The sequence below is a fragment of the Bombyx mori genome, chromosome 1 (assembly GCF_030269925.1).
Source record: "Bombyx mori chromosome 1, ASM3026992v2".
Taxonomy (NCBI): domain Eukaryota; kingdom Metazoa; phylum Arthropoda; class Insecta; order Lepidoptera; family Bombycidae; genus Bombyx; species Bombyx mori.
Genome location: NC_085107.1, coordinates 20,560,283 through 20,585,519, shown reverse-complemented (window position 1 = coordinate 20,585,519; position 25,237 = coordinate 20,560,283). Strand labels below are relative to the sequence as shown.

General features: G+C 41.3%; 1 protein-coding gene across 2 annotated transcripts; it reads left to right on the top strand.

Moving 5' to 3' along the window:
• Positions 1 to 1,219: 1,219 nt before the first annotated feature.
• On the top strand, positions 1,220 to 25,237 carry LOC101741858 (proton-coupled amino acid transporter-like protein CG1139). 2 transcript variants are annotated; one of them, XM_004924871.5, is made up of 9 exons: positions 1,220 to 1,367; positions 21,351 to 21,431; positions 21,589 to 21,651; positions 21,759 to 21,909; positions 21,986 to 22,192; positions 22,462 to 22,731; positions 22,892 to 23,067; positions 24,505 to 24,692; positions 24,870 to 25,237. In XM_004924871.5, exons 2-9 carry the CDS (start codon positions 21,364 to 21,366, stop codon positions 25,124 to 25,126), a joined length of 1,380 nt encoding a protein of 459 aa, XP_004924928.1. In that variant the 5' UTR covers positions 1,220 to 1,367; positions 21,351 to 21,363; the 3' UTR covers positions 25,127 to 25,237. The 2 variants fall into 2 exon arrangements, with proteins under 2 accessions (XP_004924928.1, XP_004924927.1); XM_004924870.5 differs by lacking the exon at positions 1,220 to 1,367 and adding an exon at positions 8,138 to 8,655.

The window sequence follows — 25,237 nt, the reverse complement described above, 5'->3', positions numbered from 1 at the left end:
CACAATAACATGAGATTACATACATATTCATATTTTATATTATCATTGTGTCAATTAAATATGAGTTAATAATTGATAAAATTTAAATGGGACCTTATGAGAAGCATCAGCCTTCAAATCAAAGAAAAATCATAAAAATGGGTTCGGCTGGAAAAACTCCTGAGGCAACACACATAAAATACAGCCGACAGTCCTCCTTTTTTAAGGTCGGTTCGAAATGTTTTTCTCGGAAGTAATATTATCGGTGCCAATTGCCCGTTAATGCCTACACAGGCGTTTTGAGAATACGTGTGTGTGAGCAGACGAGTTATCAGCCCGCTTCATGAAATACGATAGTGTTAAGTTATTGTTATGGCAAAGCAGTTTGAAAACAACACCGGCGCGCGGTGTGCAGCTGCCTCACCTATTTATTTATTGTCACAGTGAAGCAGAACTTTTTTGTCGACCATTGCATCCCCAACACCAGTTCTGAGAAGCGCTTCGCAGGATCGGAATCGCGACCCACTGAAGAGATCCGGCGAGAAACTCAGTGGGCTGTGTATTTATGGGTTGGCTCACCCGATCGACGAGCTCGACGAGGACGGTGACGCGTGCCGGGTGCTTGAGAAGTCTAAAGGCACCGAGAGTGGATTCAGGGACATGCTTTGGGCGACAGCGGCTTTGCGTTGCCCCGTCGCCTGGCTCGTATAAGTGTGACAGCTCACTGTCCTAGCTGGCACTTTACAACCTATCCTCGCTTTGCTAGTTGATAAAAACAAAAGTTGTTATAAATTATTATTTTTGTGGATCATGTAGAGCGGAAACAGTAACTGGCTGCGTTCTAACGATAGACCCATTTATTAGTTGTTTAGTAAACATCTTCCGCAATCATATGAGGTATGTCTGTCACAACAGTGACATCACTCATCGACGAGTCTCACATGTACCATGCATGTATCGATGCTAACACAAGAATGCGTAGTTCAACTCCAGATTAGAGTCCAAGGTCTCGTCGTCAAGGCCGAGTGTCGGCAAAGTTCGGAGGAGTCGGGGTCGTATCGGTCGCGAGTCACACACGTGCAGGCAAAGCGCTCTGCTTAGTACTCACTCAGACGTATTGATAGAAAAAAACTTTGAACGTGTTTTAACTGCAAAGGGTTGGCAACAAAAGTATTTGAGCGGCGGCTAGCAACTAGAGACTGTATTCTCATAGGGATAAGGTTGTTGACAATGACGGAGGTTTCTAACTTTCTGTTAGGGCCTGGATCGCGCGACGTCGCGGTCGCCTCAGTCTGTTCGGTGACGTGCTCCGGGAGGCTCGCTCTTTCTCCTCCTGCTCCCTGCTCCGCTCGTAAGTGCTCCGACGACTGCTCCCAGTGCTGCGGAAGGTATGTACACAAATCATTTGCAGATGTATTTACTTGAACGCATGACGTGCTTACTGTTTCCTTCGACAACAAAATGTTTACATTACGTAATACACTAGATTTATGTTCCGCTCCCAAATGCACTATTGATCATTTAGTTTTAAAATAAATCTAAGGTATTCGTAATTAAGGATGTTTTTGGTGTGTTAGCTTTGTACCAGTTTGCATTAAATGTTGGCGTGAAAACTTTTTGCCGCAGTGCGCATGCCTGAGCCAATGGTATTTTGAAAATGTTTTAAAATAAAATGCACATTCCTACCTCGGATACGTTACATACGAGTATATTATAAGTATAGAACAAGAAAACGAATGCTGCAGACTGTTTAAATGAAGCGAGGTGCGGTTCATAACTTTGAAGTTGAATTGAGCGAGCCGCGGTTGTACTTGTTTTTTGATGTTTGATTTCATTATTTTAGTACATTATGATCAAACAACAAACGTAAAAAGCCTTAGGAAACCGTCGCAACGAACTGAGAGCTGCATCAGGGACGCGGTCGCTCGCTGCCCGCAGGAGCCGTGCACCAGGACCGTTTTCACGTTCACGGCTTATATGTATATTATGATGTACAATATAATTTAGATAATTCAATGAAGTTAAATAAGACGGTATGGATGATAGAACAGCTCATCCTCCAAAAATAAAAATTTCTCGAAATCTTGTTTATGCAGAAGCTCTCACCGTCCCGAGGGTCCCGTTGTCAGCCGAGCGCGCGCCGGACTCCACTACTACCCGGTGGATTACCCGCCGCGCCCCTCTCAGTCCGAAACAATAACAATCATCCTTCCTAGTTATCACTATAAAATTATCTATTTTATTCATATGCAGCCTGCGCTTAAATTCTTATTCTACCTTTTTGCACCGCCATTGACATTTTTCGTCACACCTCATGGAGGCGAAAAATAATCGAGCTTCGTAGATTGTAGAGCACTTCTGAGAAATAGACGCACTTATACTATATTTGATATAATTAAAAACATTTTCAGCTGATGACGGAGTCGAGAAAACAATAATCTTATAGCCTGTGTGATCTATAAATCTTTCAAAGCTAGGTTTTAGAACAAGTTTATCGAATCTATCGTTACGTACGTACGTATCTATGTTATCTCTTTGGCGCCACCTTTTTATTGCTTAAATGGTTGGACTAGCTCACGACCCGTCTGATCTTATGGGTATACCGAAGCACATAGACATCTACAACATAAATGCCGCCACACACCTCGAGATATTAGTTCTACGTCTCAGTTTTAACAGTACAACGGCTGTCTGACCCTTCAAACAGAAACGCATTACTGCTTCACGGCAGAAAATAGGCAGGGTGGTGTACCTACCCGTGCGGACTGACTAGAGGTCCTCTTCCTTTTCTTCACCTTATCCCACTAGGTGGGGTCAGCACAGCAAATTTTTTTCAGCCATTCTCTTCTATCAGCCGTCATTTCAACACTCACTCCTCTCTCTCTCTCTCTCATATCGTCATTCACACACTCCATCCATGTCTTCTTGGGTCGACCTCTTCCCCTTTTACCTTGCACTACCATTTCCATACATCTCCTAGTCACATGCATCTTCTCTGTACGCATCACATGTCCATACCACGCTAGAGGTCGTACCACTAGTATTTATACAGCTTGATTAGTGCAACTTGTTCGATGTTGGAAAATGAGGCAAATTTTATTAGGAATTCTGAAAAATTTGTTGTATCATGCTGTAAAAAAAGCTTAACAGACTTAAAAGTTTATCGAAAACTTGTGACGATACGTTATTTTATCATGAGGAGTTCCAAATTTGAACGCGCTCCGCATTACATAAACGGCAGACCTTGTTCTAGATCTTCCAAGTCATCATATACTCGTAGTTTTACTTCGAGAGGAACAATCGTAGGGGAGCCCGAAGGTCAGTCAGATGTTTTGAAAACATTTCACAGACAATTTGTATAATTTGTTTATTTCAGACAAATAATTTGTAGAAAAGTGGGTCCTGCGGCCCTGAGCTGCTTAAAGTCGAGTGAAACGAGAGTCTCTCGCTCCTGCCTGCGATATTCAACCTTTGCCAAATGTATGGGCAGGCCGGCTCGGGGGCCATAGACACAACAACTTGAACGGAACCACCCACCTCCAGAACAAGGCTCGCGATCTCAAGTGAACTGTAAAAATGGGTGCCGCAGCGACCATGGTATAAAGCCCTGTACCCACACAGTCGTGTTAAGTGTGCAGTGCCCAATGCCCCTGGTGCACCGTATATCACCAGCTCGCCAATAGTACCGGCGTCGCCTGCCCTGCACAAAGAGTAGTACATACCCCCTACAGTTTCAGGGGAACGCGCTATCGTTTTGCGACAAAAATATGCGTTGTGCCGGTGTATGCCCGCGCGTGCTCTTAACGAACTGCCCTAGATGTTATGTTTGGTATTTTAATTTTTCAACTGAGAAGTCTCTTTCTTAATTTCCGTTTTCATCAAGAAAAACGGTAGCCACTATTTTTTATTAAACCCTTAATGTTAATGTTTGTTAATATTTTCTGTATTGAAAACCACCACCTTCTTTACGTGCACGAATAATATTTTCTTTCTGTACGTCGGTGGTTAAGACGTACAGGACCTCCTGGAAGAGGTCGCTCTGAGCGACAAGGCCGCTAATTGTAACATTGTTTTTTTAACGTTTGCTGTTATTTTACTTATAGTGTTTCAATAATGAGTTATATATGTATTCACTTCCATTTCACAATATCGAGGAGCGCGACGGCCACCGTACCGCTGCACGAACAGTGGCGGTACTAACGCGGAATTGAACCTTAAAGAGTAGTCTTCATTGGGGAGCTATCGTCCCCGGAACCTCTTCGGAATCTTTTCCGTGGATTAAACGTTACAAAAAACAACCAATATGCTCGTGATACTGTTAAAAGAATGTTCTTGTTTCGTATTGAAGGCGGGGCGGTAATCAGAAGCAGTCGAGTTACGTTGTTGTTAAGCTTGTTTATGTATTCGACGTGTTACCAGAAATCCCGCCATAAATGTACAGTTGTCAGGAAATAATAATATTATTATATTGTTCTATTTAATCTGTACAAGTTTTGTTTTGTGCATAAAGTATAAATAAATAAATAAAATAAATAAATAATCTCCACACTCCGACTGCGTGACCCGAGGCGGCCAACAGCTGCTGCGAGGCAGCCCGTGTTGATTTAGAGTCGTTCCGTCAATTCGATATTGTCATTATTTGCAAAAATATCTATTTTTTCCTATAAAATTGATATGATATTTCAAACGTTATATCTGATCTGCGGCCAATATCTTTGCTACAATTGTTTTTTAAACCAAAGGAGCTTAACTTAAGCAAAGTATGCTTTAAGCTTTCGCACACCGACTGCGGTGCGTGAATTCAAAAGCGACAAAACTGCGTACAGAATGTAGGCGATTTGTTCCGCGGCTGAGGGAGCAATAACAAGCACATGACGTGACATCAGCGTTTGACATGAAGAGCACGGTCAGAGCCAAACACTTCGCGGCTGAACTAAGTAGAACTTAAACTAACGATGAAGCCACAACGAAATGTATTTTCTTCATTTATTTACAGCCTTTCTACATATTTCTTCTACTTTTCTCCAAAGCACATGTTACTATTCACACACACCGGAATAAATAGGAAAGACAAAATAGTCAGTATTGTATCCTTCTGTATTTATCAACCAATTTTCTTTTTTTTTGTTTTGGTAGCTTTAGCTGTTATCAATAAAAAATATCAAAATACCCGGTTTGTAATAGCAAAAGAAAAGAGATCACAGATAAGAATTAGAGCAATATTGTACATAAAATCAATTAAAATTTTGAAAAACCAAGTACAAGGGACGGTATCGCACCGGCAACACTTATGTACATTCTTTGTTTGGAACGTGTGTTTGTTTGTTCGTGGTCGCTGCGTTCGCGTGTTATATCCGCGTGCTGTAAGCCGGTATGGCTTTGAGTAGTATTTCATTTTAAAAGATGGGATTTTAGAAGACTGATTACTTTGTGAATTTAGTATTTATTGAACTGTAATTAAATATAAAGTTAAAAATCAAGTAAATTCGACAATTTGAACAGAAAAATGAACAAACATACTTTAATTACGAGCTTTAGTCCGTCGCGTTTACTATTCAAACGTCATTATCAAATGCTTTACGGTAGGCAGCGGCTTGGCTCTGCCCCTGGCATTGCTGAAGTCCATGGGCGACGGTAACCACTCACCATCAGGTGGGCCGTATGCTCGTCTGCCTACAAGGGCAATAAAAAAAAAAAAAAAAATGCTTCAACATATTTTATAATCTTATCTCCGATCAACCTACAGAAAGTTCAATTAGAAGATATTATTATTTGACTTTTTATTCTGTAAATAGTTAAATTAATTCACTGTCCTACAGGTTGATTAAAAATACTAATCATATTAGATAGAAAAAACCACATTGGTAAGTAGAGTATTAAATAAAATAATCAGATATTATTATTTGACTTTTTATTCTGTAAATAGTTAAATTAATTCACTGTCCTACAGGTTGATTAAAAATACTAATCATATTAGATAGAAAAAAACACATTAGTAAGTAAATAAGTAAAGGGGAATGCCCATATTAGGCCCAAAGCGGACAATAGATTATAGAAAAAATACTTAGTGCATTAATTTTGTCATAAATAAATATGCATTTACTTTCTTGCAAATAAGCGCCACTACAGTTTACAATAAGTAGTTTAAAAAAAGTAACTCTATTGAAAAAACAAGGATTTTTATTTTTGCGGGAAAAATATTGCCAGCTTCAAAACCTTTTACGTATGAAGTAAATATTTTGAGTATATAAATAAAACATATAAATAAATCATTATAAGTATTATCATTAATCAATCGATTGTGGATTTTATGCACATAAAATAACATCGAAGACATACCCATTGGACTTTAACTTGTAACTATACTTGAGACCTTAGAACTTATATCTCAAGGTGGGTGGCGCATTTACGTTGTAGATGTATGTGGGCTCAAGTAACCACTTAGCAACACCAGGGTGGCTGTGAGCTCGTCCACCCATCTAAGCAATAAAAAAAACGTTACTAGTATTGTTATTTAAATATGTACAACTAAAAAAAAACATAAAAAATAATGTGTACTCGTAAATAAAAGATTAAGATATAAATCAATTATCGGTTATCTAAAAAAAATATCGATATATGAATTTCATGTAATTATTTTTCTTTATACTGACAACACTGAATTTAATCTGACTGACTGACACTTCGCTTGCTGCTTGTGGTGTTGTGCTTGCATACAAAATGGATGTGTTTTGATTTTTCTTCGATTTATTTTACTTTTATCAATAACATTTCATACTACGACTAAAAACATTGTGTGAATTGTGGTTTTACCCTGACCGAGATTTAAAACCGTGTATATGCTCTCCTTTGCTATTTTTAGACGATACTAATTGTGTATGAAGATGAAGAAAATATAGATATTTAAAGAATTAAGTGTGTTATTTATACCTTATTGGATAAAGATACATTAGGAACATCTTAAACATAAAGAAAAGAAAAGTTCTTGAAGTATATCACAATCCGACACTTATTTATATAGAAAATTAACCTCAAAACGAGTTTTTATTTTTATTATATTTTTTATAATAGTGGCGTCAATTACAATATATTTTTTAGATATCCAATACATTTAAGAATTTGAATCAGTACATTTTTATAGTAATATTTGATGTCCATCTTGGGCCTAGCACACTATGGAGAGTGGGCATTCCCCTTTGAAGACTACAAAGCGCTCGGTTGAAGAGCGTCCGGGCGGACCCCGGCCCCCGCTCGCAGGTTGGCGGGGGTCAGTGGGTCAGTGCGGACCCAGGGCTGTGGCGTAGACGCCGTAGGGAGAGATCAGCTGGGCTTCACGTTGTGGGAGACTTGGTTATTAAGTTACATGAAAAAACTGTAGTATTGTCCGGCGCAGCCTGAGTGAAATTCCACTAACATTTTACAGCTGTAAATGTATATTTTGTTTTAATATATTTGTAATTTATGTCCCATATGCAAATTTAATCTAAATAATAATAAATTGATGTTTAAGTTTATTTATTTTCCAACTAAATAATTACTAAGAATCTTCATTATAAAACTAGGCTAATTTCATCTGATGCTGCGGCTAATTGTGTTGTAGCCACAGTACACTGCTATATTTATGTTGTTAGATAATATGTACCAGTATAGGTTTATATAAATATATATAAATACATACATTCAAATTGGTTCCTAAGAAAATAATGAAAAGAGATTTTTAGTGAGTTACATAGATGTGGTTTATCAGTGAAGTCGATTTTCACACTGTCTCCGTTTCGAGGCTGCGGCCCTGTTGGCCATCCTTGATGCTTGTCGTGGACACCGGCAATGTCAGTGTCGTCTCGTAGCGCTGTGCAAATATAAAACAGGAGAGATCATTCCAGAGCTTGTTCAAATCTATTTCTGAGAGAGTTCAATATCCGCGTAGCGTAACGGTTACGTTTCTGTGTTCGTACCCACCCGGCTTCAAATGATTACAGTGCAGTGGCTCCTCTCGGTGTCATCTCCATTAGATTTGCGTCCCTTGGGACCGAAGCTCCGCGTCGCGGTCGCGTTGCTTCTACCGAGAGCCCGGGCTACTTGCGTCAATCTTTTGGATTACTAGCCCACAAAAGTGTCGAAAATTTTACGGGATTGTTTTATTTTATTTATTGTTTTTTTTTTTTTTTTTTATTGATTATAATGTATCCACATTCAATAGTAATATAGGTCCTGAAACTCATTTTCAACATCGTAATTTAAATTGACTTTAATTTATCATATTGAATTATTTAAAACCCGCTGTATTATTGGCATAAAATTTGTGTACGACCACAGCTTTTCAACTAGATTATTATAATTTTTTTCCGTAAAATATTAAATAACCGATATTGCGACGCGACGCTGCGACGGTACGGTGCGCTGGTGTCGGCTGATGTCGGCTGATGTCGGCTGATATCGGCTGGTGTCGGCTGATGACGGCTGATGACGGCTTGTAATGGCCGGTGTGGCGATGCGCGGCGGCGGCGCTGTGTGCGTCGCGACGCGTGTCCGGCCTGACGCCTCGCTCGCGCTCCCGTGTGCCGCCGCCCTCCAGACCGCTCACTGAGATGCTCAACTCTTATCAACGATCGTGTGGGCCGTAAATATACAACAAGACCCGACACGCGGTTTCCATCAATACCTACGTTCCATTGGGTAAATATTTAGATCATTTTCAAAAATATTTTCAATTAAAACACTGTAATATTTAATTACATACATACGAATTGTTTTGTAATATAATTTAAATACATTTACTTTACATTGAACATGTAATTTGACACCAATTTTGAGGTTAATCGGTCACGTTGCTCCCCGCTGTGGAAATTTACTAAAATACAAAATCAGATCAGCAAACAGGCCGCCTCTTGCTAAGCGGCAGCATCGGTACCCACTAGAACGATACACAATATATTATTCACAAAGGTGTGCCCTATTCCCATACCTAGTCATGCAGGAGGATCGTTTATGGTTTTTTTTTTGCTTAGATGTGTGGACGAGCTCACAGCCCACCTGGTGTTTAGTGGTTACTAGCGCCCATAGACATCTATAACGTAAATACGCGACCCATCTTGAGATATAAGTTCTAAGGTCTCAAGTGTAGTTACAACGGCTGCCCGAACCTTCAAACCGAAACGCATTACTGCTTCACGGCAGAAATAAGCAGGGTGGTTGGACCTACCCGTGCGGACTCACAAGAGGTCCTACCACCAGTAACTACGCAAATTACAATTTTGCGGGTTTGATTTTTATCACACGTTGTTATTCCTTCACCGTGGAAGTCAATCGTGAACATTTGTTGAATAGGTACGTATTTCATTAGAAAAATTGGTACCCGCCTGGGATTCGAACACCGGTGCATCGCTCAACACGAATGCACCGGACGTCTTATCCGTTAGGCCACGACGAGTTTATTACTATATTTACGAGTTAAACAACTAAACGTCACTAGAAATAATAATAATAACATGAATTATCAGTCGTTGTACACTAAGCATCGAGCTTGCTAGTCTTCGCTGTAAGCATTACCATCCGTCACCGAACAGCAGTCTCCAACACGTTAGCTGGTTTCCGCATCGGAAGCGGCCGGCCTCCTGACCCCGCCACATCCGTCTGCGTCTCACTCGCTCTCTAATACAGGCATATCGAAAAATTGAATACCGTCTGTCAGTTTGCTGGTCCGGATCGATTCCAGCTGACAATAAAACTACAAAACAAATTTAGTCCCGGCCTTTATGGTCTCTCTGAGATTCTGTTTCAGAGAGAATCTGAAGTGTTTTTGTTCCGAAAAGATTTGATTATGAACGTAACATGTAGACGAGTAGCGACGCGAGTGAAGCCGCGAGTGGCGGCTAGTTTCGAATATTAAGAAACTTCAGTGAGCGAGTGAGTGAGTGAGTGAGTGAGTGAGTGAGTGAGTGAGTGAGTGAGTGAGTGAGTGAGTGAGTGAGTGAGTGAGTGAGTGAGTGAGTGAGTGAGTGAGTGAGTGAGATGGCGCCACGCCGCGCCGTACGACGATTGTTTATTTTCGTGTTAGTTGCATAACGCGTACATACCTCCCTCCCGTTTACATTCACATTTTACACAAATATTATACAATGAGCTATTTTTATGCACTGAATCTACCATAGCTGCTTACATGCGATAACACGGCCACGCGGACATTATTGTTATCGTTAGCCGCAAACATAATTTAGAATAATCAATATATTTAATTAAGTCGATGTCTCTTGTCACCTGCCACAAACATTATTATGTATTACTGGGCTTTTTCAATCAATCGTTTTAAAAAAAATATTTTCTGATTTCCCACATTGTTGTTGTTAATGTATTTGCTATTTTACTCCAAGGCTTTAGACTAAGGAAAATAATAAGTAATTGTGATGATAATAAACTCGTCCGTAGTAAGCTAATAATGTTAAGTGGTCACCGTCATTCATGATCTTCAGTACTTCCATGGTGAAGAGCCAATCTGTTGCTTGCCGCTGAGAACTTTGCTCCAACCTAGTATTGATACTTGTATGTAGGCTCTCGGTAAAACACATTTGGGTGCCGGTAGTACAGAGTCTACTTCTGGTAACGCGCCGTGGACGAACGCCGGGGCTTCTTCTGCAGAAACTCTCGCCGTAGAGGATACTGGAAAAATACAGAGACAATGAAAGTTTTCGTGGACACTGAAGTTTCATGATTCGATCTTTGATTGACAACAACAAGTTATCAATACCAATATCCATCGGCAATGCAGTGCCTCAAGTACAGCTCAAAGGGGCGCCGGCTCGATCGTCCAAGTTCGCTAAATTATTACTGTGTGAAAAAAGTTCTAGATCTGTAAATATCGCAGCTCAGTCTAGTAGAACAGTAAGATTCACATTATACTAATTCCGCGACACCGCGACTCAAAATGGCCTGTGGAATTCAGAGTTAAGCACTTAACTTTGACTGGCTCATCAGCCCTAAGTTCTATAGGTGGTCGGCCGGTCGGTCGGTCGGTCGTACACACAGTTAAAACTGCTGCACAGTTAAAACTGGCAAACAGACAACTCGTTGTTACTGGAAAAAGTACTTTTATTACTAAGAGTTCTCAAAATCCAAAGAAATAGTATGAGGGTGTTAATTAACAAGTTTGTTAAGGTGCTCGGGACAGTGCTGCCAACCGTTTTGTATGACATGACAATCCAAATGAACACTAGGTAGCTAAAGAAAACAAATTAATTCACCGTACAATGCGCGACGCCATTGAAATAAAATAATAACATCTTAACTTTAATGGAGAAGATGGTCGGCGTTTTGTCTAACATCTGAACTCATCTTGGCGTGAAGATGAAAATCCAAATCAAATAAAGCCAGACCCCAAGGTACTGTTAGTTCGTTTTGTGTGAAATTAAACATTTTTAAATTTAACATAAAAATCAATTTTATAAAATTAAATATATTCTTTATTTATTGAAATGTGGATTAATGACGCCGCGTCGTCTGTGACCACGACTACTGTACAGTGTTCGGAACGTAGCTTTTAATATGTATTATATAATGACAACAAAGAGCGCGAGATTAGACTGTACCTAAAAGCACTAGGTCATTAAGAGCCTCTAGTGTTTCATCCTAGTGATATCCAAAGAACTCAACTCGTGCTATGATCGACATCATCAGCCCAAAGTTTACTACAGTGACCGAATCCACGTTCGGGCCCGTGATAACTCATAAAAATATGAATCTAAATTGAATATGTGTATAAAGTTAATCCATATCCCGATTTGCAATATACGAATATGTGTTTACCGAACATCTCTAGAATTACATTACCGAGAAAATACTGAGCGAATAGGTGCGGCGTGCGGCGGGCGGCGCAGCTCTGCCTTGACGGACGCTCCTAACGAACAGGGAATCGGATTCGCAGGAACTCCAATCTGGCAGCGCCGCGATAAAGTACAGATTGCAAAATGAGATTGTCATTTATAAAATTTCGCAGCATGATTTTTTTTTTATTCGTTTTAGTTTATCGTTTATGAACACCGATAAAGGTGGAACGGTTAAAAGATCACGTACAACAACCACCGCTTCCGTTAGCGTATCTTAGGGTGCGACGGTTGATTCTATGCAGAATTTCATTCATTATGTTTTAAATTATTATGATAAAGTAACGGATGACAAAATAAATGTGTTTGTATGGCTTTTTTTCCCTACCTATTCTAGTGACCTCGAGGGGTCATACTAGATTCACCTAGCGAGTAGGTGAGCTGACGGAGCTCTAACCCGGTGACGTTGCTAACACTAGCCCTGGCAAGAGCAGTGCTTCGCAGAATCTACCACTGGATCGGAAACGCGACCCACTGAAAAAATCCGGCGAGAAACGCAGCGGGCTGTATCTGTGGATTAATTTGCTCGCCGAACCATTCGTCACAAGCGACGGGTTCGACGAGGCTGGTGACCAGTGCTTGAGGTACCTAGAAGCAACGATAGTGGATCAAGAGGATTAGAAATGACGCGTTTGGGGCGACGACGGCCGCTTACCACTCGCTCCACAGGATCGGATATGCAGTTACCGACGGCCACAACTAGAGGGTTTTTCACTGATGCCGACTGAAGATACTTACTGATGGAACAAAGTTCTAGGTTGTCGTGAAGATCCACGCTTCTCACGAACCGCCGTGCCCCCGTGGCTATCGTGTAACAACAGGATTTAATGATTTGAAGGGTGTTTGTTTATGTTAGTGCGGGTCGTGTAAGCGAACACTACACTTGCATAAGTCATGACCGGACGGACGTATGGAAGTTTTGTAGAGAGTTACCTTATTACGAAGGGACTATTTACTTCGCTTAAGCTTTAACATTTCACAACAACAGCTCTGTTGTTTTAAATCACAGTAATGGAACCATAGCGCGGTCTAATTCGACGTTGACGCCATCTATTGTGATAATCAGAAATCTGAAAAAATTTAATAATAAAAATTCTGGCAAATTAAAAACCTATTAGACTTTTTTTATTGCATAGATGGGTGGACGAACTCATAGTCCCCCTGGTGTTAAGTGGTTACCGGAGCCCATAGACATCTACAACGTAAATGCCGTCACCCACCTCGATATATGAGTTCTAAGGTCTTAGTATGGGTACAACGGCTGCCCCACCCTTCAAACCGAAACGCATTAAGTACTACTTCACGGCTGAAATTGGCAGGGCGGTGGTACCTTCTCGTGCGGACTCACAAGAGATCCTACCACCAGTAAAAATACTAGACTAATATTCAAATTGAACGCTATGGTTAAGTCAGTGTCATTTATTGATTAGTTTATTGACGAAAGCTTTGATAAAATAACATTAAAGTTAAACTAAATATTATAATACTGAGAGAGCAAGTTATAGTACAATGTATCCGTTTGTATGAATCCAGGAAATGTTCTGTCTGTGCGCCAATTTTCATCAAATCCTGTTCAGCGGATTACGCGTGATTGAGTAACAAACATCCAAACATCTTCAGAAACTTTCATATTTATAGTGGGATTAGTATTAATGGATTTCGTAAAAATAGACGGTGCTTTTTTTCTATTTTCTATCTTCCAAAGTACTTGAACCTCGTTTAAAATGAAAATAAATTAATGCAAGAAAAAGTTCAATTTCACCAAGATTTATGTTACATTTTTCGTGTATATTTAAATATTAAATAAGAGGTTATCACATCGACATTAGTAAAGTTTATAAATATGTATATTATAATAAATAATAATATAATTTATTGTAATACGGACAACACCGCATATGTGTAAATGTACATACATATGTATTTTTACGTGGGTACAGAGTCCTTTCTGTTTTTGAAGACATTTAGGAACATGGTCTGGATTATAGCCGTGTGCGGCTGAAACTTGAGCTTTTGTACAGCGGTTGCAGCTTTCTGTTTCGATGAAGAAATTGAAATTGAAACAAAATATTTTCGTTCTTGAATTTCAAAGAACAGATATTTAATGGGGAAGAGGCATAAACATTTATTAAAATGTATTTTATTAAACCAACAGTAGTCAATAACAGTTTTAGATGAATCTACATTTCTGAAATAAACATTGACAGCTTTTTTGTATATTATACAAAATATTTAGTATTTAATCTGCACATGTTCAGGTAAATCAAACTGAGATTTTATCTGCAGTGGTTCCAGAAAGCGCCCAACCGCCCAACCGTCCGAGGGGCAATATACAATAACCCGCTGCAGATAGCTGCCCAATAAATGAGTTACTTATTTCCGTACAATTACTCCAAACTGTCTGTTTACTGTGTCTATTCATTGATCTGTGTAGGCGAGCCGCCGGGGCAAGCTCCACCATTATCTCCGAAGTAATTGTGCGATCCGGCTTAAAATAGCCCATATCCCACATCACTCGGGACCTCGATCATTGATTCATAACAGCACAAGGTACGGATACGCGTTCCTTGTCTTGCCGAGCTACCACCGAAGTACGCTCAGCTCATGTTCGTACTAACTCCCTCCTCTTCTCGCTCTACGTACAGGCAGAGGCAGGGACAGCGGCGCTACTCACGGTGTAACAGGGGTGTGAAGCGTGAACAGTTAGTGTACGTGAAATCGTTCTCGTTGCGGCTGGTCAAGAGGTCCCCGACCGCCGCGCTATGTTCCCGGTAACTTCCAGAATGACCGATTCGCGATATTATCGTATCAACTGCATTGCGCAACTGAAGTCAACTGAACATAACCTCGCACACTCAACATGGAGCGAATAATGCCGAAGCGGCCGAAACTAATCGTTTGCTATTTCTAAACATATTATTATTGGAACTCTGCGCATATGCGCCTATGCACCTATGAGAACGCTGACCATTTTCAAACGAAGCTCTGCAGTTTCAATTAATTCATTCTGAGGTATATTTATATAAAATGGGTATTTTTAATGAACTCAAATTATATCTTTCACTGGGGCTCTCTGTGAAGTGATGCGCCCTTCACGGTAGAAGTAAGCTACATTGAGAAAAAACAATATTAAATGGAATATTCAATATGTGGCGGGTAGCCATTATACAACGCAAGATAGTTGACAGTTGCCTGAATCTCGCTTACGACATTTTCAAGATAAAGCGCATATATACAAGTTCCGAACAACAACATTTGGACCGTCGGCCCACCGAGCAATGTCACCCGCTCGGTGGAAGATCTTTCCTCCGTCGTATACCAAACTGGTGACCTGCGACGGAACAACTGCAGCCTTCACACTTCATCATCAGCGCATCAAGAACTTCGGCTATCACGATTCCCGCATTCTTGCATATAAAAACAAAAGTCATCAACAGACGTCCCACAGCAAGCCAGCATCGCAGCCTCAACAGGTCCATCGCAGCCGACTCACCGCGCTTCCTGGTCCTACGGCACGCACCTTCACTGCCTCATCACGCCATTACAGTTCAGCGCAGCCCACGACCGGATCATCAACGCTTGGGGTCACACATCTCCGGCGTGGCAGCTCTGTATCACATGAATTACTTACGATACACGCGCAGCATTCAAGCTCAGTCTCGACTCACCGCAGACTTCGAGCAGCACTGGCACTTGCAAGCTAATCTCAGCACAGACAACGATAACTAAAATGACACGACCTCCGGTCTCGGAGGGGAGTGATGTGGCGGGTAGCCATCACACAACGCAAGATAATTGGCGGATGCCTGAATTTCGCTTACGACATTTTCAAGATAAGCTTGCATATCGGTCGGTCTACCGAGCAAAATATCACCCGCTCGGTGGAAGACCTTCCCTTTGTTGTTTAAGCCATCCCAAAAATAAATTTTTAAGCTTGACATATTTAAATTATGTATACAGCACACACCTCTTGATCATTCAAAATTGAGAGCAGGCCATGCAACCAGCAGTCCTGGTTCTGAGGGTTTACGGTCGCTCGCAGATATTGGTATTGCGGAGGCATCGGCAGCTCGGTGGCGTAAATGCAATTTTATTTTCGTTTCAGTTCTAAACGTCGTTTTACGCGTAAAGTGTTGTGTATTGACTAGAGATGAAGTTGGCGGGCAGTGTGTTCTAAGGAGTTCTAAGTTGTCCGAGCCCAAGCTACTCAAAAATGTTGTTGAGCTGACTACAATAACAACAAGTCTAAATTCAATAAACATTTAGTACCATTTTGATCTGGTGCACGTTGGTGCGTTGGCAACAAAGCCGGCGGCTCACGTGGCGGCTTCGTATTCATCACATCGATAATAAGTATGAATAGTTGCACAGCTGCCAACGGTGAGATCTCGGCAGACGGGAGACAGGCATTATTACAAATTACGTAAATTGGGATATTGACCGATCTTAAAAACACGTCGAGTACAGTGTAGTGTAGTTTATTGCACATTGAACTATTGCAACAGAGGCGCCCCGTGCTTTCACTCCTTTTAAATTTGTAATTTTGAAAGAATGAAACACCTTCCATTTTCGAGGAATAGTAATTTGCTTGCGTCAGTTTCTTATCCTAAAAATACCAGTTTATTTGTAGAAATTTTGGTAAGTTAAACCACGAAACAGTGTGTCAGTTACTTTAGCAATCATTATAATTATCAATCTGGCATTTTCTATGTCACGTCTTGTCCCTTCATAAATATATTCTTATGTATTAATCCAGGTTATAATCTGTCTTAGTACGAAAATTCATCCAAATCTGTTTTGCTATCTTCGAGTGATTGTGGAACAAATGGCCAAAACACACAAGCCGTCCCGTGGCGTGTGCTTCTTTAACGAGTGCCAACTCAAGAACGATATCTAATATAATTTTTTGCGAAAAACGAAAATAAACGTTTTGATGTATAATTTACAGAAAGCTTCTAGTGCTCCCACGACGACACAAAGCTCATATCAATTCAGCATAAATACGACCATCCAGTCCACTGAGTCCTCGTCGGATCTTCTCAGTGGGTCGCGTTTCCGATCCGGTGGTAGGTTCTGCGAAGCACTGCTCATGTTAGGATCAGTGTTAGCAACATCACCAGGTTTGAGCCCTGTGAGCTCACCTACTCGTTCGGTAACGCTGATATAGTCTCAGGGAAAAAGACGACCATCTACCTATATAATACGCCAAATCGATGTGTCGGTAATATTCGTTCTGGCAGACCACTTGCAACCTCTGAGACTGATTGATCCGTCAATTTCGGTTCTCTCTGCATTTTATAGTGCACGTTCAATGGAGAGCCCTCTGAGGGTTTGTTACGAACCCATCACCTCCATTTTACCATCACGCCACTCATCATCACAACATATCTATTGTTGCTACGTACTAGCAGGCTTTGGTCGGTGTTTCCTGAGCGCTAAGACTCGTGTTTTTGCTAACAAAATGTTGCATATGCCATTTCTTTGTTGAATAAGACCACGGACACTAAGCGCAGCTTTAGAAGTCGTCGTGGCCTAAAGGATAAGACGTCCGGTGTATTCGTATCTAGCGATGCAACGGTGTTCGAATCCCGCAGGCGGTTACCAATTTTTCTAATGAAATACGTACTTAACAATTGTTCACGATTGACTTCCACGGTGAAGGAATAACATCGTGTAATAAAAACCAAACCCGCAAAATTATAATTTGCGTAATTACTTGTGGTAGGACCTCTTGTGAGTCCGCACGGGTAGGTACCACCGCCCCGCCTATTTCTGCAGTGAAGCAGTAATGCGTTTCGATTTGAAGGGTGCGGCAGCCGTTGTAACTATACTGAGACCTTAGAACTAGGAGTGGGTAATATCGGTTTTGCCGCGTATCGAATCGTATCTATATATCGAGGATCAATATCGGATATTGAATCTATATATTTTCTGAATCTATATATTGATGGATGCTAGTAGATTTTCTCGATTCATGATATTTGAGATTTGAAACGATACGCTGATATAATATTGTAGTAGATATAGATTTAAGTCAACGTTACACGGTTGGTTTTCTGATATCAATTTATAATATGATCTTAAAGTAATAAAAAGAACATGAAAATAAAAATATCAAGAAAACTTTCCTTCATGCTTTTACCAGGCTTAGGACTGGCTACATTATTTTCAGTTTTTAGTATTTTGTGTCTTAATTTAAAATTACAAAATATACCAAAAGAGTGTAGATTCAAAAGTTTAATACAAACACAAGAAATAAACTCAATTATTTGGATTCAACTAAAAATAGAAAAACGTGTACTTTAAAAATCAAACACAAAAAACTTTTAAGTATTTATAAACACTTGTCCAAAAATTCTAGTTCAAGGTCAAAGCGCGTGAAATTAAATTCAACGATGCAAATAGGCTATACTGCATTCAAGTTAGGGTCGAAAGTTGAAACTTCTTTCCTTAATTGTATCCTGCTGATACGCTAAGAATAATCTACAGACATATGGACTTAAATATTTTATAAGGTTTACAATTGTATGGATAATGCCTGTTTCTGTTTCATTCATCACATGATATCTCTATCGTGCGCTCACTCACTCTGGCCGATTCGATACGAACCAAACGAATATTGCTGATATTAACGAATCGGTACGATATGCCGATGCGCATCACATCGAGCAATATCGTGTATCGGCTGATATCGATATATAGATTTCGATTCACGAATCGGTACGATATGGCGATGCGCATCACATCGAGCAATATCGTGTGTCGGCTGATATCGAAATATAGATTTCGATTCACGAATCGGTACGATATGGCGATGCGCATCACATCGAGCAATATCGTGTATCGGCTGATATCGATATATAGATTTCGATTCACGAATCGGTACGATATGGCGATGCGCATCACATCGAGCAATATCGTGTATCGGCTGATATCGATATATAGATTTCGATTCACGAATCGGTACGATATGGCGATGCGCATCACATCGAGCAATATCGTGTATCGGCTGATATCGATATATAGATTTCGATTCACGAATCGGTACGATATGGCGATGCGCATCACATCGAGCAATATCGTGTATCGGCTGATATCGAAATATAGATTTCGATTCACGAATCGGTACGATATGGCGATGCGCATCACATCGAGCAATATCGTGTATCGGCTGATATCGAAATATAGATTTCGATTCACGAATCGGTACGATATGGCGATGCGCATCACATCGAGCAATATCGTGTATCGGCTGATATCGATATATAGATTTCGTGCGGGGCGATATCGGATTCAACAATATTGCTGCGATATATAGATATTGAATCTATATACGATTTATATCACCCACTCCTACTTAGAACTTATATCTCAAGGTGGGTGGCGCATTTACGTTATAGATGTCTATGGGCTCCAGTAACCACTTAATATCAGGTGGGCTGTGAGCTTGTTCACCCATCTAAGCAATAAATAAATAAAAAAGCGCAGGATATTGCATTGAGGGCAGACCAGTAAGCGACCGGCTAGGGACTAGAATCGCGAGTCCAGAACGCACTTTGTTGGTAACTCATGGCTACCGGCTACATGTGGTGTCTACGTATCTTCTACCAATGCTCGAGACCAGCTTGTAGAGAGGGGAAAGCATATAGGAGCTCGCTCTAAAGTACGACTAGTTTGGACGACCGACGGGGACGTAGGGATACGATTCGTGCAACTGACACACATACTTTACCTTACTTACTACAATATGTTTAGTAATATCATTATATATTCAGAAATTGCATGTTCTCGAAGCTTAGAGCCTCCAAGAGCATTGAAAATTAAAATCTCATCGAAAGATTGGAGATAATATAACTATTTGTTTGTATTGGGTATAATTCGGTGTTGGGCGTTGGGTATAATAAATAAATAATATATTGGAATTGCTGGTTCGAAAATTCCTGCCAAAGAGTACCTATGCCACAATATTTTACAATATGATTCTTAGTACGAGATTCTCTAATCATCACGCACGCAAGCGCAGCGTTGGGCGTCCCCCTGCCCGTTGGAACGATGACTTGCGGCGATATGCTGGGAGAGATTGGATGCGAAAGGCGGAGGATCGTTCATTGTGGCGGACTATGGGAGAGGCCTACATCCAGCAGTGGAGAGATACAGGCTGATGATGATAAATCATCATGCACTGCTCATCGATTAGGATCAGTTCCCATTTTCCCAACAGTTTGTCTTGCGATAGACATAATCATGATTAGTAAACTTTTGATTGCTGCAAATACGTAGGAATGTTCACGGCCCATCTAGCATTAAACGATTAGAATAAATGCACAGCAAAGTGTAAGCCGACGGCCCCATGAGACATTCTCTGGAATGATGGTCATCCGCTTTCCAAACGAGCACGCATATTGAGAGCGGCAGAAGTAGGACGGGTCACGAGAGCAATCTGTCAGAGCTCACAGCACGTCCTCGAACTTTACACGGAAGTGTAACAGTTGAGCAATATGTCCCGCCGGTTGAGTGGAGATGAATAACATCCTGTTCACATTCCAGTCGGACACGTCGCCCACCACACACCCACACCGGTTTCAATTCACTAGACTATTTTAGAATAAATTCACAACTTTATGAACAATTTTACTGTCTAGTATTCTTAATATCTAACCTAGATAACATTTTATAAACAAAGTACACATAAATATTGAAATTTCTCTAATAGAGTTCCCAACTACCCAGAAAGGAACTTGTCAAGGTCACACAGTTTAAGCCGCTTTGAGACGTTTGGCGATCGATTTTGTGATTAACAAAAATATGTTAGCTTATATTATTTTATCAACAGTAACTTCTCGCAATTAATTTAAGATGATTAAGGATTATGAAAACGAAATTTAAAAGTAAAAAGTCCACCACCGTCATTGCTCCTGCACTTGATTCACTCTTCGCGCGAGTAAATGCCAGCAGCTCCAACTCTAGCGGCTACTAAACCAAAGCATAGTCACCGTGCCCATCGAACAGACATGACACCCGGCCCACAGCATCAGCCCGCTGAGTTTTTCGCCGATCCTCCCCAGGGAGTTGCGATTAATTCGCGAATCAGCTTTGTTTTGCCGGGCTCCCTCCAGCCAAGCCGGCTCGCACGACCAAGTCTGAAGCAAATTATTAATAATCATTAATGACACAAGAAACATAAAAAATATGTAAATTACCAAATCAAGAAACTTAAATAGTTTGCCATACACAGAGCATTGAATTTCCGCGCCAAACAAAGTGGTGAGCGAGACTCCCCTCTCGAGTGCAACGGGTTAACACCCCGGACTGATTGAGCTACCCCTCAAACGGAGACGGCCCGGCGTCGGGACGCTTCGCTTGTTTGCGAACGTCGTCGTCGACCTTTGATACTGATATTTCGATTTCGTATTTTTGAATTTCTTTGAAGTTGTTTTTTCGGGCTGGTTAATTTTCTGGATAGGGTAATTCTTGACGACGATATTAAAATTACAGATAGCCGATCAGAATGGACGAGAACAAAGCGGAGACGATGTACCTTCGTGCTGTCCCTGACGACGTCAACGGTGAAGCAAAGTTAGTAAGATGTCTCAGTTCTTGTAGTTTAGCTCGGCATCTAGTTGGTTGTGGCATGCATGTGTAGGTTATAATGTACATTGGAAATATTTACTCCTATAAGTTTATATAATCAGTGCATGATATTTGAATTATTTTGGTATTTCATTTTACACAGGGACTCTGCAGCCGAAGAGAACTACGACCCTCACGAACATAGGCAACTGCCGAAGCCGACCAAGTAAGTTCTAATTTACTTTTACAAATATTAATTAACCTGATTGCATAAGTTGGCCGACTTTTAAGTTTAGTTATTTAGTCTAATTAATAGGCTATGTTGTGTTTTAGTAACATTGAGACCCTGATCCACCTGCTGAAATGTAGCCTGGGCACCGGCATCCTGGCCATGCCCCAGGCGTTCGCTCGCGCTGGCCTCGTCACCGGCATAGTGTTCACGGTGCTCATCGGAGTCCTGGTCACGCACTGCCTCCACGTGCTCGTGAGTGCGCGCTCTAAGTTCTCTCTGTTTATAATTTGAGAGAAGGCACTAATTGAATGAGCGGGTTGTTTGTCAGGTGCGGTCGCAGTACGCGGCTTGCAAGCACCTCCGCGTGCCCCTGCTGTCGTACCCGGCCTCCATGGCGGCCGCGCTGGAGGTCGGCCCGGCTCCCTTCAGGAGGCTAGCCCGTCCCGCCTCTATCACCGTAGATATCTTCCTCGTTGTCTACCAGCTCGGCATCTGTTGTGTATACATCGTATTCATCGCGGACAACATCAAGAAGGTACAACAATATAATTCTTAACTGAAATGACTATACAATTATAATGATTGTTTTCTATATTTGTGCAATCCCAAGGAATGCCCCGTCCAAAGCTTACATACATAGTATACCTATATGGGCCTGCATGACGGGTCACTACGAGCCACATCCCGGCTCATAGGTTGCCGGTGACAGTGAGCGTGTAATATGACAAGTATTATTGCAATGTGATGTCACACCGCACGCACTTATCGACCCAAGGTCTCTGTATCTTTTTCATTGTTCAACAGATCGTGGATCCGTTCTACGCGATGGCGGTGGAACTGCACATGCTGATCATCCTCTGCCCGTTAATCGTATTTAACCTGATCCCTAGTCTAAAACTGCTGGCGCCATTCTCAGCCGTGGCGAACGTACTCACATTCATAGGGCTCGGCATCGTGGTCTACTACCTGGCGACCGGCAAGAAGTCCCACCAGCCGCTCGACTTGTGGGGCTCGCTAGAAACCTTCCCGCTGTTCTTCGGCACCGTCTTGTTCGCGCTGACGGCGGTCGGTGTGGTCAGTAGCGGTCATCTCTTTCTTATATCTTGCTGTGCGCGTTGACTTAACAGATGCGAAATTTGATACAAGCGCGAATACCTTGAAGCTGTAACGAATACTTGAAAATACCTATTATTATTTGAATACAATAATTGAATGTCGTTTATACGCTATCCAGGTTATAGCTCTGGAGAACAATATGAAGACTCCGAAGGCGTTCGGCAGCCCGTGCGGCGTGCTCAACTCGGGCATGGCGCTGATCGTGCTCTTGTACGTGACGGTGGGCGCCATGGGCTACATCTACTGCGTCTCCAAGTGCTCCGACTCCATCACTCTCGATCTTCCTTCCGGGCCGTTAGTATCTACTTATATTAATAACCTTATCAGTTTTTCTATTCAGTTATATCAGATTGATTGATTATTATTGTTAATTTCAAAACTAATACTCGATTTAAATAAGAGTGGAAATGTAAGTATCGAATTATAAATTATTTGAAAAATTATAAATAGCTGCCAACTCGCGGAAATATGTAGAGCGGTCCCTCATAGAACTGAGAAAAAATAGACATTCCACGTGCTCGTTGAATACACCCATTAATAGATCGGCTAGGGAAGGACCCCGAGCTGACCGCAATGCGTCACGTGTTCGATACAGCACACCACATGTGATATTTTATTTTTATGTACGAAATAGAACTAATAATATTCGGCTCAATAGTAATATCGGCCTATTCTTTTTCTTAAACTGTTGGTTTTACACAAAAATCCATAACTCGTAATAGTTATTAAAAAAATTGAAAAACTTCTCGTGTGATTTTAATCTCGCAATAGAATAATAATCAGCACAGACGAAGGCCAGCGCTAGTGCGGCTTCACGACGGAAGCTATATTTATTACCTTTGAGACATAAATAGATAGTAAACAAACAAAGAGGATTCTATTAACTTGTACTTTTTTAATTTTGCATCAAAGTATTTATTGCAGTCAACAGTACAAAGAGATGAAATGCGATTAATTACAACCCCGTTGAGCTGCATGTTGGTATATGTATTTGTTATCGTGTTACGTTGAATGTCTACGCTGCTACCCAGGTACCGAACTAAGCATCAACCGTCAGGGAAGATCAGGCGAAAAACTACTTTCTTGTATTGATTTGCTTTTGCTCTTGTAATATTCCAAATAACACGTCCTTAGTATAAAAATGTACGGATATTAACAGAATACGTAACAGTATAATAAAATGAATTCGTGTGAAAACTTATTTCCAGCTCGTAATATCTGTTCATTTTTATTTTCTATTTATTGTGTAGACGGGTGACCGAGCTTACGGCGGATTTCCTGGGTCCCTGGACATCATCACGCGTATAATATCCATCCCGAGACATAACGTTGTACGGTATCACGAATTATTGGTTCACGGAGGAACTAGGCAGGAACGGGTCAACCCTCACAATACACCTTACTATCAGTAATTACGAAAACATGTGTTAATTACGGATTACATTAGAAAACATTTTAGCTGCCTGCGGAATTTGAAAACTTACACATTACTCAATAACACCTAAACGGGGCCCTATCCTTTAGGCCAAGACGACTTCAGTAATCACACATATTAATTAGATATTAATAATATCTACTTGTCATCATAGCATGTATAGTATTCTGCACAAGAGTTCCTTGGCAGTTATCTTCAATACGGCTAAAATAACTGTTCTGTTTATTCGGAAGTGGCATGTTTTGTTGTAACGCTTGCATCAGAATGTGGGATCCGTGTATGTACTGGTATTGCAGGTTGGCGACTAGCGTCATCGTGATGTTCGCGGTGGCCATCTTCATTAGCTACGGACTGCACTGCTTCGTGCCGGTGGACGTGGTGTGGCGCGGGTACGTGGAGCCCCGCCTCCGAGCCGCGGCCACTCCGCCCGCGCGCCTCGTGCTCGCTGAATACGTGCTGCGCGTCCTGCTCTGTCTCCTCACATGTCAGTACCTTCAACGCCGTCATTATCTTGCCCTTATTTATATGTGTTAAATTATAAAAATGTATTCACTCAAACCACAATCTATAAATTCAGATAGAATAATGTGTATCTCTCGGAGTCCATAGAATAGGATACATGATGCAGTTCGTGTTATTGAGCTGATCCTTTGTTTGTCAGTCGTGCTGGCCGTGAGCGTGCCCCGCCTGGGACTGTTCATCTCTCTGTTCGGCGCGCTGTGCCTGTCGGCGCTGGGCATCTGTTTCCCGGCTATAATGGAAGCATGCGTGAAGTTCCCGCACGATCTGAAACCGATCTGGCTGTTGAAGGACGTACTGCTGTTTCTGGTGGGCATTGTGGGTCTGGTGGCCGGCACGTACACGGCTCTGCAGGCCATCTTCCGCTCGTTCCAGTCGACGAGCCCGCTCCACGCCTAACAACGTGCGGCCCGCAACTGCGCCTTGTCTCAGTTCGCACGCGCTATCACCGACTTTATTGATACCCCTTAAAGTACTTGAAGGGTTCAAAATAAAACTGTAGACATTTAA

Coding starts and splice junctions, on each gene's coding strand:
- LOC101741858 (XM_004924871.5), top strand. CDS start 21,364: ATGGACGAGAACAAAGCGGAGACGATGTACCTTCGTGCTGTCCCTGAC. Junction 21,652..21,758: donor CAACTGCCGAAGCCGACCAA/GTAAGTTCTAAT, acceptor GTTGTGTTTTAG/TAACATTGAGACCCTGATCC. Junction 22,732..22,891: donor CGCTGACGGCGGTCGGTGTG/GTCAGTAGCGGT, acceptor TACGCTATCCAG/GTTATAGCTCTGGAGAACAA.